General features: G+C 48.1%; 2 protein-coding genes across 2 annotated transcripts; one reads left to right on the forward strand and one right to left on the reverse strand.

Annotated features, from left to right (window-relative positions):
- Positions 1-4,916: 4,916 nt before the first annotated feature.
- On the forward strand, positions 4,917-6,138 carry LOC136513930 (uncharacterized). The gene has a single exon (XM_066507907.1). The coding sequence runs from the start codon at positions 5,066-5,068 to the stop codon at positions 5,729-5,731; it is 666 nt and encodes a 221-aa protein (XP_066364004.1). The 5' UTR covers positions 4,917-5,065; the 3' UTR covers positions 5,732-6,138.
- Positions 6,139-9,032: 2,894 nt separating this feature from the next.
- On the reverse strand, positions 9,033-19,839 carry LOC136512288 (E3 ubiquitin-protein ligase SINAT5-like). Its single transcript, XM_066506255.1, has 3 exons — positions 19,437-19,839; positions 9,963-10,349; positions 9,033-9,771 (listed from the first exon to the last, which is right to left on the reverse strand). Exons 1-3 carry the CDS (start codon positions 19,749-19,751, stop codon positions 9,412-9,414), a joined length of 1,062 nt encoding a protein of 353 aa, XP_066362352.1. The 5' UTR covers positions 19,752-19,839; the 3' UTR covers positions 9,033-9,411.
- Positions 19,840-20,254: the final 415 nt, after the last annotated feature.

A 20,254-nucleotide genomic window follows, 5' to 3' on the forward strand; every position in this document is an offset into this window, starting at 1 on the left:
ACATGAATCTGCCATCTGAGTGGCTGTATGGATACTCTAATAGTAGTGGTCAGCTAGATCAGCCTTTACTGAATCAAGAGAGTACTGAGAGTAATGCCAACAGTTCTGATATTCAACAAATTGATACTGTACCTAGGGTTGAGGTCCAAGAAAAAGTTGGTAAAGTAGCTAGTTATAAACCAAGGAAGAGGGGTTGGGATCCTGTGCTACCAGAAAGGAAAAGCAAACGAGTTCCACTGAGCGGGGTGGATATGCTAGAAAAAGCACAAGCTCTCAAAAGAAAGAACAACCTGGAAATTGAGAAAGGTAAAAAAGTTTCAAAACAAATTTCTACTTCTTCTTTGTTAGAAATAGCTTCTAGTATTGATCTTGACGTTCCAGCAGAGGAACTGTCTAAGCAAAAAGTAGTCAATCAAGTTCTAGAATTAGAGATAGAAAGAAATAATAGTTTTAGTGTTGAATGTAGTGCTGTAGACTGTCCTGCTAAGGTAGACATAAAGGAAAAGGTGACTTCTATTGGAAGTCAACAAAAAGTTGATTCTGATCATATAGGATGTAGTTTCTCTACAGTAAATGGGAACTCTCTGGATGTTAGTGGAACTGCTGGTTCCAACTGTCATAGATCTTCCGGAAAAAATAATAGGGGCTCAAATCCCACAACTCCTGATGGGAGGATTAGTAAGGCTGAGGACTTGAACATTTTAGAGGCTGAGATTGAAAAATCCTAGAATAAAGTAGTTAATAAGAAGAAGAGCAAGAAAAGGAAATGATAGGTCTCTTTTGGAATATAAGAGGTTTGGGCAAAATAGGAAGATTACCTGCTTTAATTAATAGAATTAGAAGTACTATAGCTGATTTTGTAGGTGTCATGAAAACTAAGAAGGAGTCTTTCACTCTTGGTTATCTTAGATCTCTTACTGGTAATGTGCCTTTTGATTGGTTCTATCTTCCTGCCAAAAAGTCTGCTGGTGGCATTCTGGTTGGTAGCAATAGTGATAAATTTTCTGCTACTTTAATTTCTACTTTAAAGTTTTCTGTCAGCATTATGTTGCAAGATACAAAGACGGGTTTTCGCTGGAAATTAGTAGTAGTTTATGGTTCCCCTTATGAGGAGGGAAAGGAATCTTTTATAAAAGAATTACATTCTATTATGGAGCCCTGGCAGGGACCGGTCATTTTAGGTGGTGACTTTAATCTGATTCTTTTTGCTTCTGACAAAAACAATGCTAGAATTAATTATAGATGGGCTGATGCTTTTTAACGAATGGGTGCATAAGTGGGCTCTGTTGGAACTCAATGCATCCAATAGAAAATTCACTTGGACCAATAACCAAGACAATTTGGTAATGGCCAAAATAGAAAGAATTTTTGTGTCTCCTGAGTGGGATAGTGGCTTTCCTTTAGCAACTGTTAAGTATCTAGATAGAATCCCCAGTGATCATAATCTTCTGGTCTTGGAAACTAGTTCTAATGTATTTTTTGGTAAGAAACATTTTAGATTTGAAAAGTGGTGGCTCTACCAAGAGGGTTTTTCTGACATTGTCGAGAAAGCTTGGAATACTCCGTGTAATTTGGCTAATAGTTTAGATAAATGGCAATTCAAAATTAGGACTCTTCGAAGGTTTGTTAGGGGTTGGGCTATGAATGAAGTGTCTAGGCTGAACAAATATAAAAATGAGCCTGCTTTGGAATATAATGATTTGGATGTCAAGTTCGATTCTAGAATGTTATCTGAGACACAGAGAGATAGATTAGACTTTGTTTCTAAGGAGTTAGAGAAGATTTGTGCCTTAGAGGAGATTAAGGCGAGGCAAAGGTCCAGAGACAGAAATATCTTAGAAGGGGATAGGAATACAACATATTTTCATGTTGTAGCTAACCAAAGAAGTAGAAAGAAAAGGGTAGAGGTTTTGGAAGGCCCTAATGGTCTAGTGGAAGACCAGAAGGGGATGATAGACATTGCGTTAAATTTTTACAAACATCTATTTAGGAGAGAAGAGAAACCTCCTATCTCGTTAGGTCAGGATTTTTGGAGTCAGGAGGATTTAGTGAGTAATAGTGAGAATGAGGTGATTACAGCTCCTTTCTCTGAAGGAGAAATTAAGGAAGTTGTTTGGAGTTGCTATGCTGATGGTGCTCCTGGTCCTGATGGGCTCTCATTTATGTTTTTATCACAATTCTAGGATTTGATTAAGGCTGATTTGGTTGATATGTTTAATGATTTTCATAGAGGGGATCTTGATTTGAAAAGACTTAACTTTGCAATGATTTCCCTCATTCCTAGAGTAGAGGAAGTTAGATCCATGAAGAATTTTATACATATTAGTCTTATTAACTGTAATTTTAAGGTGTTCTCCAAAGTGTTAACTCTTAGATTAGGAAAGATTATGAATAGATTGATTTCTCCTCAACAGAGTGCCTTTATTCAGGGCAGGTATATTTTAGAGAGTGTTGTGATTGCTCACGAATTAGTGCATAGTCTTAGCAAGTCAGGTGAACCTGGGATAATCCTAAAGTTAGACTATGAGAAGGCTTATGATAGAGTTAATTGGAACTTTTTGTTTGAAATCCTTAGAACTAGAGGTTTTAGTAATACTTGGATTTATTGGATTAGACATCTAGTCATAGGTGGCTCTGTGGGAGTCAATCTTAATGGTGAGAAAAGTAGTTTTTTCAAACCTGGGAAGGGGTTAAGGCATGGTGATCCTATCTCTCCCTTGCTTTTTAACTTAGTAGGTGATGTTCTCACAAAAATGCTCCGGAAGGGGGCTGAGAGGGGTATCATTAAGGGAATTGCTGAAAACTTTAGAGTAGGTGGTATTGTGTCGTTGTAGTATGCATACGACACCATTCTTTTTTCTAGAGTTGAGGAGGAATATACTATGAACCTGGAAGGTATTCTCATTTGGTTTGAACAGTTGTCTAGCATGAGGATCAATTTTCATAAAAGTGAATTAATCCCAATGAATGTTGAACCTGAAGTAGTTCATAGTCTTGCTCATTTGTTCTCCTGTCCGGTTGGTAGCTTACCTATCAAATATTTAGGGGTTCCTCTGCATTTTGAGAAGCTCAGTAGGGAGGACATTCAGCCTCTAGTAGATAAAATGTTGAAAAAGTTGGCCGGCTGGAGAGGTAGACCATTGTCCTATGCAGGAAAACTAGTTTTGATTAAGTCTTGTTTAGCTAGTATTCCTGTATACTTACTCTCGTTTATTAAATTTTCTAAATGGGCCATTAGAATTCTAGACTCACATCTGGGTAACTGCTTATGGGATGATAGCCCTACTGCCCGCAAAATTCATTTGGCCAACTAGGAAAGTGTGAGTATGATGAAAGAGTATGGAGGTCTAGGTGTTCCTAACTTGAGAGATTTAAATTTGTGTCTCTTAGCCTCTTGGATCAATAGGTATAATTTAGATGGTGATAAGATGTGGAGGCAATTTTTAGGTTTCAAGTATAAAACAGCTAGACCAAACATGTTTTATAGCTCCTCCACTGGTGCTTCTGAATTCTTTAAAGGTATGATGAGAGCTGCTTCTGCAGCAAAAATGGGTTATAGATGGCGTATAGAAAATGGCAATAAGTGCAAATTTTGGAAAGATAATTGGTTAAGTACTTCTAGTCTAGCTATTCAATACTAGGAGATCTATGTGTTAATTAATGAGAAGAATGCTACTGTTGCATCCCTTTGGGATGGCAGTGATGTGAAATGTACTTTCAGAAGATGTGTTGATGGTAGATTATACAATCTTTGGTTAGAAGTAGTCCAGTTAGCTTCTACTATCATTTTTACTAATGAGGAAGATTATCTAATTTGGCAATTTAATTCTCAGGGTGTTTACTCTTCACCATCCTTGTACAAAGTCATTAATTTTAGGGGAATTCCTCATGTATATGTTCCTGTTGTTTGGGCACTGAAGGTCCCACATAGAGTCCATTTTTTTCCTATGGTTATTGTCGAAGAATAAAGTTCTGACTAGAGATAATTTGAGTATTAGGAAGAAGATCAAGGATTCTACTTGTTTGTTTTGTTCAGAGGCTGAAATTGTCAATCATTTATATTTTGATTGTGTAGTAGCAAAGCAACTTTGGTCCATTCTTTCTGAAATCTTAAATAAGCAAGTTGGTACAGACTTTGTGTCTATAGGAACTACGTGGATTAGCAATAGAAAATTTGTAGTGGAGAATATTTTTTGTGCTGCTGCCCTATAAGGGTCGTGGAAACTAAGAAATAGCCTGTGTTTTCAGGGAATGCTCTGGGTCGATGCGCGAGTGCTGGTAGTGAAGATAACAGCTATGCTGCACAGTTGGAGTCCTCTATGTCCGAAGGAGAAAGTCCCAGAATTTCTAGATCGCCTGGACAAGCTGAAAAGCTTCGCTACAAGACCTCACCGACCACCTGGTTGAGTCAGATGAATGACCAATGGGAACGTGTCTTATATCAAGCTGGGGCTGATTGGAAGAACAATGCTTTACCTGATGAAGCTAAAGCCCTGCTGGCCAATGGGGATGACCTAGAGAAGATGGTGCGTGAAAGGAACTGGATTAACTTTTCGAGCCTTACGGAAGCCTGGAGAATGCAATGTCTGATGTCAGTAGTTACACTTGTTGTTCTTGTGCTTTCTGTTTTGCCTGATGAGGCTTTATGTGCTCAGGTGGAATTCTGAACTCTGAGATTTTGTAAGGCACTAAACGGTTTGGTCTTTGCAATATAAAAGCTGAGGGCCACCCTTGAACTCTAAAAAAATGTCTATATTTAAATATGTATTTTTTTTATCAAAATCTTTATTTTTAGGAACCAAGAGTTTGTTGGAGTTGCTCTGATCTCAATCTCGATCGAGCACTCACAGCCATCAATCACCCTTTTTGTCCGTGTAGCGGCAACTCACCGAAGACGCAGGCAGAGACGCGCGCGCACGTCCTGACCCGCGTCACCCGCCCCTCGGCCCTGTCACTTTCGAGCGAGCGCGTGTGTGCGCTCAGTGAGCCAGTGACCATCCTCCCACCCTGCTCTCCTCGGCTCCCCCACCAAGAACCCCAAGATTCGCTCGCCCGGCCGGCCGACATGGCCAGATCGGCGCCGGGGCCGCCGCCGCAAGACTACGCGGCCGCGGGCTCCGGCCATCGCGCCTCCTCCTCCTCCTCCTCGCCCGCCGCGTCCTGCGTCGTGGCGGTCCTCTTCCTCCTCCTGGCCGCCGGCGGCGCGGCGGCGGCGCTGTTCGTGCTCTTCCGCCCGCGCGCGCCTGCCATCGCCGTGACGGCCGTGCAGCTGCCCGCCTTCTCCGTGGCCAACGGCACCGTGGCCTTCACCTTCCAGCAGCTGGCCTCCGTGCGCAACCCGAACCGGTCCCCGCTCGCGCACTACGACAGCTCCCTCCACGTCGCCTACGCCGGCGGCGAGGTCGGCTCCATGTACATCCCGGCCGGCCAGATTGACGGCGGCCGCAGGCAGTACATGGCCACCAGCTTCACCGTCCCCGCCTTCGCCGTCTCGGTCTCCGCCGCCGCCGCCGCGGCGCAGCCGACCACCATCTCCGTCCCCGCGTCCGGCCCGTCCCCGCACGTCACTGCGGCTCTAGTGCAGGGGCCGGTGATGGAGGTGGACTCGCTGCTGCGGGTCAAGGGCAAGGTCACCGTTCTCAAGGTGTTCACCCACCACGTCGAGGCCGCCAAGGTGTGCCGCATTGGCGTCTCGCCGGCCGACGGCCGCGTGCTCGGCTTCCGGTGCTGACCGTCGGCCGATCTCACTAATGCTGGCCGCCCCCGCCCGGCCAAGATCTGACAATCTCATCACCCCTTCAGCCTGGTCGGTAGGCCCTGCTCTCCAAATCAAAAGTAGCCTCTTCGATTCAGACTTCAGTTCAGTCATCAGTGAAATTGTAAGATAAGGTTGTTCGATTTGTAAATTAGATTAATCTCTACGGTTCTCAAGATTTGTTGTACTTCTTTATGCTTGTCTGATTTACTAAATTTTGCGGCCGACGTGTTCTTGTTGTTGTAGATTATCACGGGTATATATTTCATAGTCAGAGTCCAGACCAAACAAAGATTTGGTTCTTGAGATGGCGGTTCTTGTTCCAGTGGGAATATTGGTTGCTTATGTCAACCAAACATAGTGACGGGAAATTAATAATATCAGTTTGCAATGCATTCCGCTTTCATTCTTGCAAAATTCAAGTTGAGATTACCGTAATGGGTAGCAGATTCTTTGGGGGTGATTAGGTCGAGCATATTCTGAGCTCAAGTTGCTATTGTACGAGGCATCATAATTGGGCAAGTACCAGCCTATCCATCCGGGCAGCTGTAGTAACTGTTTAGGGCAGGAACAAGAAATATTTTCCGCGTTCCAAACTGACCCTTGGTGTTTGGTGAGTATGGTTGTTAGATTACCATCATGGGTAGCAGATCAGGACGGCAGTGGTTACTCAGGCCCAGTTTAGATTGCGAAAAATTTGGCAAAACGACATTGTAGCGTTTTCGTTGTTATTTGGCAATTAGTGTCTAATCATAGTCTAATTAGACTTAAAAGATTCGTCTCGTGGATTTTGTCTAAACTGTGTAATTAGTTTTATTTTTTATTTATATTTAATACTTCATGCATACGTTTTCGTATTCGATGTGACGGGAAATCTTAAAAAATTTGGCGTTTTTGGAGGCAACTAAACAGGCCTCACTGTGAATCATGTGCTGCCGACGTTTCGGGGTTTTCCGGCCGTCAGGTTTGGACCTCATCACTTTCCACAAAAAAACTGGTAGGTTAGATTTTGATTAAAAAATTATAAAATTCATAAAATAAAAATATTCTTAAAAGGAATTAGAACCTTTTTTTTTGGTGAAGAACAACTTAAATACAACCTATATAAACTTATTTCACTTAAAAAGAATTAACTAAAAATTGCTATGTATGAAAACGACAAACGTTTCTAGTGATTCTCATTTCTTATCTAACCCGTTTGACAATGATTTTATCAATTCTCATAATCAGAAACATTTCTGGTTGACAAACGGGTCCTAAATTACACAGTCCTAGTAAAACTACCTAAAGAAACTATACATTGTAACTGCCCTTAACGATGCAATTAGTGCAGTAGCATGAATAATCCGACATATTTGGTGGATGGGACGAGATAGTCCTATATTTCTAAATAATGACCGACCAAAATAATAATAACATTAGCAAAAATGTACTGTCAACGTAAACTCCAAAAAATGAAGAGCCTGACAATAAAGCTCCAATGTTAGCTTGATCAGTGATCAGATCACACACGCGCACATGTGCTCCAACTTTGTATTTGTAGTGACAAATTATTGGTGGGGCCCCCGTGGGCCTATTCTACCCACCACGTGAAACGAAAGTTGGAGCCAGCCGAGCTATGCTCACTTTTCACGCCAATTGTTCGATATTTAGGTGATTGACTGTAGTAGATATGTAACGTAGTCAAACATTTTTCTCCTAATCCAGATCAACTATGTCACAAGAAGGTTGAATGGGTTGGCCCCAGCAAGTCCTGGGCGTTTGTCCCCAGCAAGTGTAATATTATGTGACAACATGATTATGTTAAGTGTTCATACGTTAAGTGTTCATACGATATAACAATAGTAATATTACACAGAGAACACATATTTTCTATTTTTACATACTTTTAACTATTTAAAAACTATTTAATAAATATAAACCTGAATAAATCTATAACTCAGTCACACATAATCCAATGAGCGTGAAATTTTTATTTCGTCTCAAACATACAATGATTAGTTCACCATAAAAATTTCACCACAATAAAACCACAAAAACTACAACTATGAATTAATCATAGAAAAACATAGATCTAAAGCTAGAGCAAAAATTCTGTACCAAATCATACCATATCATATGCTTACTGTGTAGATCTACTCATGTGGAATCCAATAAAATGAGATTTTCGATTTTATGATTTTTTGTAATTTACTATGATTTCTTAAAGATTCAGCCAAAATAAATATAAAAGAAAAAGAGAAAAATCATCTAGAGAAACAATTAGGGAGGTCATATATCCGGTTTGAAAAGATGGGGAGGAGTTATGTCCGATTTTCTAGTTTAGGGAGGAAAAACTGACTTTTGTGATAATTGAGGAAGACAAAGTAGACTTTTTCCATGCAAAATCAAGAATTCACCTTCCTTGTTGCTTGCTTGGGCTAAGCTCTTGTGGTCTAGGATGTTGGAAAGGCCATATTGGCTAATGGGCTAGAGGTTGGAAAGGACATATTGGCTAAATTTTAGGCTCCTCTCTCTGGTCTAGGGCATCGCACACCAACACACGTCAACACTCAACAGCAGCAGCAAAATCCTATTTTGAATTGAACATAGTTTGGCAAAGTTGCCTGGGGCTGTTTGGTTTGAGCCCTGGCCTAGGGGGCTGCACCCAGGCACATGCATCCGACCCCAGGCGTCCAAAAACCAACACCTGGGATGCATGTCATGCAGATTTGCCAGGGCATCAACCAAACTAACCCAAATTTGGGTTGCACCCAGGCACATGCATCCGACCCCAGGTGTCCAAAAACCAACGCCTGGGATGCATGCCAGGCAGATTTGCCAGGGCGTCAACCAAACTAACCCAGATTTTAGACTTTTGTGGGGCTACACCCAGGCACATGCATCCGACCCCAGGTGTTCAAAAACCAATGCCTAGGATGCATGCCAGACAGATTTGCCAGGGCGTCAACCAAACTATCCCAGATTTTAGACTTTCTATTTTTCTAAATAAGTGAAAATAGAGAGATGTTTCATAGCTTCAAGAGAGAGGGATAGGTTCGTAGTTTTTAACTAAATAACTTATTGTTTTCCACAATTCACAGCTGAACTAAACAGATCCATAGGCTTCCAAACCTGTTACTAGAGCTAGTATATTCCCACTATTTTAACAGCATTCTAGAAAATGGATCCAGTCAATTAGTTAGTCCCATTCTCTTCGCTATAACATCCATAGTCTATCAAATAAACATGAACATTGATCACTTCTTGAGCCCAATACCTTCATAACAGAACTCAAACGACACAAGAACGTAATACAGGCATTTTTGGGCCAACTTGTAAGATTTCTTGAATTCATTACACACAATTACTTTACAAGAACATTTTACACCCTACAATTTTACTGGTACAACATTGCAACGGCAGAGACTATAATGAAAACATAACAACATGACAATTTTGAAACAAGCCAGCCAAATAGCACAATATTTTCTTTCTTTTTCAAGCGGTAGAGTCTTACCGCCTGTGACCGGAAGGTCTCGGGTTCAAGTCGCGGTCTCCTCGCATTGCACAGGCAAAGATAAGGCCTGCCACTGACATCCTTCCCCAGACCCCACACAGAGCGGGAGCTCTCTGCACTGGGTACGCCCTTTTTTCTTTTCAATCGTCTCCCTTGCTCAGCTGCAAAGGTTAGGAATGCAGGCTCCATCCGGGTTGGTCTGCTCTTTCCAGATCCGCCCAGTCACCCTCAACTTCAGCTCCTTCCTGTCACCGCCCGAGAAGAACAGCGCCATATTCCTCTGGATGACGAGGCCATCATGGCTGTCACGGACCTTGCGGTGGCTGTCACGGATGCTTCTAGGAGTACCTTCCCATACCATTTTCCTCCCATTACCACCAACCTCTAGGCTATATGTATAGTTCCTTGCTTCATTCTCATCACCCATGAATCGGAGGAAAGCCATATACACTGGAGCCATTCCGAGCTGGAATGCCTCAAAGTGCAGGCAGAAGTACTGCCCAAAACAATGGAATACCTGAACAGAAACACAACATTCAACCAGTCAAATTACTTGAGAATACATATTTTACTTGTTAACCATGGATCATAAGGCCAGCAATGTTTTAAATATATGATGTTTAGGACAAGTAATTTGTTCATACATCGTACATCTAAAACTAGATCGAATAGCAGATAAGGAATAATTCAGAGCTAGTTTAATCTTACTGTTAGCATCCAGGTGGCATTTTCAACCTCTCGCGGATTGGATTTGACGTATCTATGGTTGAACGTGCAGCCACTGTGCATATCAACTTTGTGATCATCCCTCAAATGTGCAACAAGGAATGGAATATCACCAGCCACAGCACATTCAGAGCCAGCGTAGGGGCAGTTATATGGCCTGAAGCTGCACTGCGCTTCATGCTTTATCTTGCTGTAGTATGGGAAGATCTCTGGGCAACCTAAAGAGCAGTACTTACAGGGAAGCTCAAGCGACTCTGCTACTTTTTCCAATGCTAAGCACCTGATATCACCAAGCTCTTGTCTGCATGTAGGGCACCGGTTGTGCACCCTGGCCTTGCATGTTGAACACAAAGTATGTCCATTTTGACACTGTTAAAAAAGCAAATAAATTCAGCAATCAACTATGGAAGTATTCTACTGAAAGGGCTATAGTTGATGAATAAGCTTTACAGAACCACAAAATGGAACCATATTCATTTGTCTACTGTATTATATATGCTTCTAGCATTACGAAAAAAATTGCATGTTCCCTCTGAATTGAAGTGGTTCCACAGAACATGTGGATAATCCTGAAAGAAACTGCACAGATCAAAGTAATAGGAAAACTGCTCTAAAGATGTCTGCCTAGGTGGAACTTAATCACCTCCCAGCCTGCCCAGGAGGTGCGGGCGTGTTTGGATGGTGGCGTCACATTCTTGCCTGGCCCAGGCAGCAACACCAGGCGTCCGTTTTCGTCTGCCAGTGGCCAGAATCATTTGCCTAGATTGCCATCCAAACACGCCCAGGTGCCACCCCACTGCCTGGCTTGCTAACTAGCACTCGGTTTGATTCCAAATCCACATTTTTTATGTCATTAATACTTATGAGTTCATAACTAAAGATTATTAAGTTTAGCACACAGAGGGAACTGATTAGTGATTCCTGGCCCCAGATTTATTTGAAAAAGAAAAGGAAAGCAAAAAAAAAAAAAAAAAAAAAAAAAAATCAACGAGGGGAGAATACATGGATGAGGTCGAGAGATAACTTTCCTCTTGATTCGAAAAGGATTCCACCTTATTTTCCATGCAGGAATAGGCTCCTAACAAGACAATCCAAGGTCTCAATCCACCTTATCTCCAGATGAAGCTTGTTAAATCGAGCCTCGACTTGAAAACAGCTATTTGGCTCCCTCAAATTCTAAAAACTGTGCAAAATACCTCATAATGTGGCATCCAATTTAGAAAAAACAATAAGTTTTAGTATTATCATATGAACTGCGATGCAGGAAAGACCAAACCACCTGCTTCCACTTTTCCAATCTGCTATCATTCATGTATGATCCAATGGTACAAATAATTTTTTTGAGATTTTCCATGATTAGGATGCCACATCAAGACTGTGTTGCCCGCTAGGACGGCATGCAAATCAAATCATGGTTGTCAAGTGCCAATAGGGTATTCTTGCATTGGTTTAAGAGTTTGAAGGTGCCTATGTTTGCATTTAGTCTGATAGTTCACTTCTTGACTTGCCACGAATACCTTTTCTTACTTCCAATTTTCACAGGAGAGCTGCCCATCATTATGTAAGGAATGAATAAAGATCAATCCACCTTACAAAAACCAGAGACAAAACCCAACCAAACACTCACAAAAAAAAAAAGAAACAACAGTCAGGTTAAATACAGTCCAGACTCCAGAAGCAACAAGCAATGGGAATAAACGAAAATAAATAAAAGGACCATCATGGGTCAACACTCTGTTATGAAAAGGCACCGGATAGATGGATTAGCAGAGAGACCCCAGATAGCCACCTTTCCTCGGGGACTATCTTAGGATTTCTTCTTGCTTGCCTCTAACGGATACATGGTGGTCCCTTTTATAGAGACAACTTACTTAACCGAATCAATCTATCTTATTCCTTTCCTAACAAACCAAATCAATCTAATCTAATCAGGTCCGGTACTGTTCACGTAGCACTGTTATTCCTTTGCTAACAAACCAAATCAATCTAATCTAATTCTAGGCGCCACCTATCTACAGTGTCGCGTGGGTCCCCTGGGCTGGCTCCACCTGCCATAACACACTCTAGCTGTTATGACCGGTATACAATATACCAGGCACCGGTGTACAAGTGGCTAGGGGCGCCCAGATCAGCCCAGATCAGATAGGTGGCACCTAGAATTAGATGGGCTAATAGCCAAATTATCCTTGTGTTTTATTTTTTGCTATTTTCCCCAAATAGATATTTATTTCTTAAAATAGGGCCTCTTAGAGGGGATATATATATCTTGTAAACATTATTGAAGGAATCAAGCAAGGCAAACATTATTTGCCTGGCCTCAAGGGCCGAGGGCTGCATACGTGACTTCCTTGCCTCCCTGCCTCCTCTCACGCACAGCCCTAGGGCAGCAGCAGCGAGCAACCGTCGCCTCTTCCTCTCGCCGCCACGGCAGCACGCCGTCACCGAGAGATCAGACCTCGCCCTCCCCTCTTCCATCCCTACAACCTCCGCAACAACTCCGGTAGGACCTCACGTCCTATCAATTTGGTATCGGAGATGCCAGGATCCCCTCCCACCACCACCGTGCCGCCCCCTGCCACCACCTCTCCATTGACGGTCACCACTTCCCCGCTGCCTGTTACTTCAGCGCCGGCTGCACCTTCGTCGTCCATGCCGGACCAGTTGGCTGCGGTGGTCGCCGACCTTGCTCGCTCCGTCGCCGCCATCCAGTCCTACCTTTTCAGCATGCAGCCGCCGCAACCGGCCAGCTGGCCGCTGCCGCAATCAGCCGTGGCCTCACTGCCGCCGGTTTTCCCCTACGGGCTGCCCGGTTACGGGACGCCGACGTCTTCGTTCCAGGGCGTGCAGCCGACCGCCCCTGCTGCGGATGCCGCCTTCTCCTTCGCCGATCCCGTCTTATGCTTTGGCATCGACGATGGGGCCGGTGTACACGATGGCGACTGCCCCGGCGGCCACGACGAGAGTCGCTCCAGCACCCACCACAGGCGCCGTGGTCCTTCACGGTGGGCCCCAAGTCTCCGATGGGATCTTCTATAGGGGCTCTCATGGTTCCCTCCTCTACGGTGGCAGCTCGCCGCCTGGTCACCCCGGCGCGTCGCCGTCCTCAGGCAGCGCTGCCTGTTACTTCAGCGTCAGCTGCACCTTCGTCGTCCACGCCGGACCAGTTGGCTGCGGTGGTCGCCGACCTTGCTCGCTCCGTCGCCGCCATCCAGTCCTACCTTTTCAGCATGCAGCCGCCGCAACCGGCCAGCTGGCCGTTGCCGCAATCAGCCGTGGCCTCACTGCCGCCGGTTTTCCGCTACGGGCTGCCCGGTTACGGGACGCTGACGTCTTCGTTCCAGGGCGTGCAGCCGACCGCCCCTGCTGCGGATGCCGCCTTCTCCTTCGCCGATCCCGTCTTATGCTTTGGCATCGACGATGGGCCGGTGTACACGATGGCAACTGCCCCGGTGGCCACGACGAGAGTCGCTCCAGCACCCACCACAGGCGCCATGGTCCTTCACGGTGGGCCCCAAGTCTCCGATGGGATCTTCTATAGGGGCTCTCATGGTTCCCTCCTCTACGGTGGCAGCTCGCCGCCTGGTCACCCCGGCTCGTCGCCATCCTCAGGCAGCGCTGCCGAGCCAACAACCCACGGTTCCAGTTCGGGCACGCATCCCCCGCATTTCTACAAGCTAGAATTCACGACCTATGACGGCGTTGATGATCCCCTAAACTGGCTAAACCACTGCGAGCAGTTCTTCCGTGGTCAGCGTACCCTGGCCTCGGATCGCGTCTGGCTGGCCTCCTATCATCTGACTGGCGCAGCACAGACTTGGTACTATGCCCTCGAGTAGGATGAGGGCATGCCTACATGGGACCGCTTCAAGGAACTCTGCAATCTCTGTTTCGGACCGGTGGTTCGTGGCACCCGCCTGTCCGAGCTCGCCCAGCTGCCGTTCCTGTCGACGGTCCAGGACTACTCAGACCGCTTCAATGTGGTACTGTGCCATGCCCGCAACCTGTCCGCCCTCGGAAGGCCGAACTGTTTGTGGGTGGCTTACTAGAGCACATCAAGGTGGACGTGGAGCCGTGTGAGCGCCAGGATCTCCAGACTGCCATGCACATAGCACAGGCCTTCGAGTGTCGCACTGCTGCCATGACGCTAGCCCCTGCCCAGTGTGGGGCACGGCCACCACAGCGCCCAGGCCTACCAGTGCCTCCTCGGCCGACTACAGCAGCACCAGCAGGCCTGGGCGCCCCTCTTGCTCTGCCCGCACCTCCACCAGCGGCTGGCCAGCAGGCTCTGGCTCGTCCCTTCCATCGGCTGTCGTAGGCTGAGCAGCTGGAGCGCCGTTGCCAGGGTCTCTGTTATAACTGCGACGAGCCCTATGTCCGCGGCCACCAGTGCCAGTGGCTCCTCTACTTGGAGTCGGCCGACTTCCTCGACGACATACCTGCTGAGGTCGCAGCCATGGCTGCCTTTCCGGAGGACGCTGCTGCTCCAGCGGATGCGCAAGATGCAGCAGCCCAACCAACGGTCTCCCTCTACGCCATCGTCGGTATTCGGACGGAGAACGCCATGCGCTTACCTGTCTCTATTCATGGCCACCGCCTCGTGGCGCTTCTCGACTCCGGCTCCACACATAACTTCATCGACGCCAACCTCATGTGCTGCCTACGCCTGTCCACAGCGCCACATCCCACCATGCGGGTCTTGGTGGCCAATGGGGACCGAGTGCATTGTGAAGGGGTCGCTCATGACGTGGCGCTGGCCATTGGCACAGAAGAGTTCTCCATCAGCTGCTTCGGCATCAATCTCGGTGGCTTTGATGTCATCCTGGGTGTCGACTTCCTCCGCATGCTCGGTCCTATCCTCTGGGACTTTGAAGACCTGTGCATGGCCTTCACGCGGGGCTCTCGGCCCATCCTATGGACGGGCCTCGGCTCCCCCCGCGACGACATACGAGAGCCGGCGGTCCGTGCGGTGGCTGCAGCTCCTGAACAGCCCTTGCTGGACCGCCTCCTCCGCCAGTTTGACGACGTGTTCGCTGAGCCGTGTGGTCTGCCTCCAGCGCGCCCCTACGACCACCGCATCCACCTGATGCCCGGTACCACGCCTGTCGTCGTCCAGCCATACCGCTACCCACAGCTCCAGAAGGACGAGTTGGAGTGGCAGTGTGAGGCCATGCTCACTCAGGGCATCATTTGGCCGAGTACTTCGGCGTTCTCCACTCTATCCTCTTGGTGCGGAAGGCCGATAATACTTGGCGCTTCTGCATCGACTACCGCGCGCTCAACGACAAGACATCCAAGGACAAGTTCCCCATCCCGGTGGTCGATGAGCTCATGGACAAGCTCCATGGCGCCCGCTTCTTCACCAAGCTCGACCTCCAATCGGGCTATCACCAGGTGCGGATGCACCCGGAGGACGTCGAGAAGACGACGTTTCGCACACATCATGGCCACTTCGAGTTCCTGGTGATGCCTTTTGGCCTCACAACACGCTAGCTACCTTCCAGGCCCTGATGAACTACGTCCTTCGCCCGTTTCTGCGGAGGTTCGTCCTTGTGTTTTTCAACGACATACTCATCTACAGCTCGTCGTGGGCCGAACATCTACACCACGTCCGCCTCGTCCTCGACGCGCTCCGGGCGCACCACCTCCACCTCAAGCATTCGAAGTGCTCCTTCAGGGCGTCTTCGGTCACTTACCTCAGCCACGTCATCTCCGCCGACGGCGTCGCCATGGACAGCGACAAGGTGGACGCTGTCCCATCGTGGCCTACATTGCGCTCGGCTCGAGGGCTGCGCGGCTTCCTCGGCCTCGCAGGATACTACCGCAAGTTCATCCACGACTTCGGCACGATCGCGGCACCCCTCACTCGGCTCCTGCGCAAAGATGCCTTCTCCTAGACCGAGGAGGCTGAGGCGGCTTTTCAGGCACTCAAGCGCGCCTTGTCAACGGGGCCGGTCCTCCAGATGCCTGTTTTCGACAAGCTGTTCACCGTCGACTGCGACGCCTCCGGCGCCGGTTTTGGGGCTGTTCTCCATCAAGATGGCGGCCCGCTTGCCTTCTACAGCCGCCCGTTCGCCTCTCGTCACCTGAAGCTCATGGCTTACGGGCGGGAGTTGATCGGTCTTGTGCAGTCCATGCGACTTGGCGCCCGTATCTCTGGGGGCGTCGCTTCCTCGTCCGCACCGACCACTTCGCCTTGAAGTTCTTGCTGGATCAACACATCTCCACCGTGCCGCAGCATCAGTGGATCAACAAGCTCTTCGGCTTCGATTTCACTGTGGAATACGGCCCAGGCCGGTTGAACACGGTGTCTGACGCCCTGTCCCTCCGCGACTTCGACGCCGTTGCCATTGACGCCGCGGTGCACGCCATCTCAGGGCCCTCGTTTCGCTTCATCGATGACATTCGAGCAGCCACATCCACCACCGACGATTCCTGCCATCTCCTACAGCAGCTTCAGGATGGCGAGCTCGGTGAGCCATGGCGCCTTGCTGAAGGTCTCCTACTGCATGGGTCCCGCATCTATGTGTCGGCCCATGATGATTTACGCCACTAGGTCATCACGCTGGCGCATGCCGCTGGACATGAGGGCGTCCAGAAAACGCTCTAGCGGCTCCAGAGCGACTTCATCCTGGGTGACCGCTCTATGGTCCAGGATTTCGTGTGTCCGTGCAACACGTGCCAGCGGAACAAGACTCAAGCTCTACTTCCAGCGGGTCTGCTACAACCCCTCGATGTGCCGTCCCAGGTTTGGGCTGACATTTCGATGGATTTTATCGAGGGCCTGCCCAAGGTCAATGGCAAGTCTGTGATCCTCACGGTGGTCGATCGCTTCTCCAAGTATGCACATTTCATCGCGCTCGGCCACCCCTACACTGCTGCCTCCGTCGCCCGTGCCTTCTTTGACAACATCGTGCGTCTACACGGGTTTCCCTCCTCCATTGTCAGTGACAGCGATCCGGTGTTCACAGGCCATGTGTGGCGTGATTTATTCAAGATGGCAGGCGTCACATTGCGCATGAGCACGGCCTTTCACCCCCAGACGGACAGTCAGTTTGAGGTTGTCAATAAGGTGCTGGCCATGTATCTTCGTTGCGTCACAGGTGACCGGCCTCGTGCGTGGGTCGAGTGGCTGTCATGGGTGGAGTACTGCTACAACACATCCTTTCACTCTGCCCTGCGTGCTACTCCATTTGAGGTGATCTACGGTCGGCCTCCGCCGCCTCTATTACCGTATACAGCGGGGACAACCCGTACTGACAAGGTGGATGTTCTCCTTCGCGATCGCGATGCCTTTCTCGCTGAGGTTCGCGAGCACCTCCTCCAGGCACAACAGCTATCCAAGAAGTACTATGATGCCTCTCATCGTGATGTGGAGTTTGTTGTGGGCGATTGGGTGTGGCTGCGCCTCCTTCACCGCACAGCACAGTCCTTGGAGCCCCGGGCCAAAGGTAAGCTTGGCCCTCGCTACGCTGGGCCATTCCAGGTGCTTGAACGCATTGGACAGGTGGCCTACCTTCTTCAGCTGCCCGAGGGTGCTCGCCTTCACGATGTCTTCCATGTGGGACTGTTGAAGCCGCACAAAGTTGACCCTCCAGCCGCTCCAACAGCGCTGCCTCCGACGCTGGATGGTCGCCTCCTTCCGACGCCTGAACGTGATCTCTGTGCTCAGCTTCGTCGGGGTGCTTGGCAGGTCCTCATCAAGTGGCACGGTTTGCCCGAAGACGACGCTACTTGGGAGCCACTCCAGGAGTTCCAGGATCTCTACCCCAACTTTCAGCTCGAGGACGGGCTGTTTGTCGAGGGGGGGGGGGGGGAGATATTATGACCAGTATACAATATACCAAGCGCTGGCGTACAAGTGGCTAGGGGCGCCCAGATCAGATAGGTGGCGCCTAGAATTAGATGGCCTAATAGCCCAATTATCCTTGTTTTATTATTTGCTATTTTCCCTAAATAGATATTTATTTCTTAAAATAGGGCCTCTTAGAGGGGATATATATATCTTGTAAACATTATTGAAGAAATCAAGCAAGGCAAACATTATTTGCCTGGCCTCAAGGGCCAAGGGCTGCATAAGTGACTTCCTTGCCGCCCTGCCTCTTCTCACGCATAGCCCTAGGGCAGAAGCAGTGAGCAACCGTCGCCTCTTCCTCTCGCCGCCACGGCACCACACCGTCGCCGAGAGATCAGACCTCGCCCTCCCCTCTTCCATCCCTACAACCTCCACAGCAACTCCGGTAGGACCTCACGTCCTATCACTAGCACACCTGATGTGCGTGCCTACCTGAAGTTACATGCTAGTACCACATACACTAAAACAATTATTGCTCCAAATCCATCTCAAGCAAAAGCAGCTTGAAACACCTATGATCTTTCTTCAATTAATCAGAGTTCTATGTCATAAGAAGATATAAACACTGTGCACAAATTCCTACTATGGACAACGAAAAAATCAGTCACAGAATAAAGGAAAACTTATATCCTTTCATTTAGCTCAGCTGTTATTTCTTGACCACTGAACTCAATGGAGAGAACTAGAAAGAGAGAAAAAGTGGCTACAAACTTACATCAGCAAGTTCATCCAAAACAAGAAGCACATTTTATCAAAAATAAAAAATGAAAAACAAGCAGATTAGCAAGAGAATATTAAATAAAAATAAAGGCCGAGCACATCAACAAGTGAGCCTAGTAAATAAAACTCAAAGGTAAGGTCATCTCAGAGACTCAGACCATACCAGTTGAATCAAAGCAAAGGATTGTCATGAAATTTGGGTTCTCTGTGAGAAATATACTGTTCTCTTCCGGTTCATCTCGTTCTCCATCAAAGTGAACAGTCTATGTTTTCAACAATTACAAGGCAGTGGATCATGATCGAGATCATTTAGGTTCACAAGTATTTCCTAGGTAGACTAGATAAAGCACCAGCATGCCAGTACCTTTTAGGTATGTCGACTATTACTAACAGGATAAAATGAGACCGAGAAGAAACAAATAAGCATCTTGACATTTTGTTTCTCACTATTCCAAAGCATTTGCAGCTAGGGAAAAGAACAAATGCAATATTTGTATCCTCGAAAAATCCAAATAGACCTGCTTGCGTAGGACTAGGAGAGACTCCGTGTAGCATAACGCGTTCAACTCAGATCCATAGCGGAATACATGATTCATCTGAAATCTAACGCAAAACTGACCAAATCGTCTGACAAAGAAGGCCCAATTCGCAGATGGTTTTACAGTCGAGTAAACGCACCCAATTAGACATTCTAATCGCAATTAATTCGAAGCTAAATGACCCAGTCAACAGGGAGCAAATTACCCATTCCTAGGAGGGAAATCCGCCAAGGATGGGTCAATTTGATTCGATTCCTCTGTAAAGATCCCGGCTTTCCCCACCGAGATCCCCAAATCCGCACGCAATCCCATCTGAAATCGGTGCACCGGGAGCAAGGCACCAACCTGATGGATGGGCGGGAACATGGAGTTGGTGCAGACGGGGCACTCGAGCAGCTCGTGCACGCTGGTCGCCGGCGGGCCCCCGCTTGCTCCCGCTGCGCCCGCTGCCCCCGCCGCTAACGCACCCGCCGGGCCCGCCCCGCCGCCCCCGGCATTCACCTTGGGGAACGCGCGGACGGCACCCGAGGATGGGAGGTGGGCGGGGTGGAGCGGCAGGCCGAGATGGCCGTGGTGGCCGTGGTGCGGGTGGCCGTCGACGTCGTCCACGTCCATGGCAGCGTCCGGGAGGGAGAGGCACTCCACGCTGTCCATGTCCATGGCCGCGCCGCGCCCCGCGGCTGAGGTGGGGCTGGATTCGTTTGGGGGTGCGCTGGGTTGGGTTGGCTGGGGACGACGACGACGCGGGGCATATTTAACTTTTTACCGTTACAGAGATCGGCGGCTCTTCAGATAGCATCACGATTGCGGTTATATTTTCACCGTCAAAAACAAAAAAACAGATATAAAAATATTACTTTCGCTCACGTGACATACCAGCCCTCACGTCAGCAGAAATCCAAGTCAACGTACAGGCGTCAAATATCTCTCCTACCCTTGCTATCTTCCTACTCCTAGCGCGTTTGTCATCGGTATCCTGATATGATCCTGCTGTCGTCGCTCGCGTCGAGGAGAAGGAGATGCTGCGACTCGCGTGGAGGGGGAAGGGCCTCCGGTAGGGGGCCTGGCTAGCTGAAGACAAGGCGGCGGTGCAGGGCCCACCACGGGCCGTGCTGGGGCCGGCTCGGTGGCCATAGGGCGCCAGCGGCGCTACTGTGCAGCAG

This window comes from Miscanthus floridulus, chromosome 16 (assembly GCF_019320115.1).
Source record: "Miscanthus floridulus cultivar M001 chromosome 16, ASM1932011v1, whole genome shotgun sequence".
NCBI lineage: Eukaryota > Viridiplantae > Streptophyta > Magnoliopsida > Poales > Poaceae > Miscanthus > Miscanthus floridulus.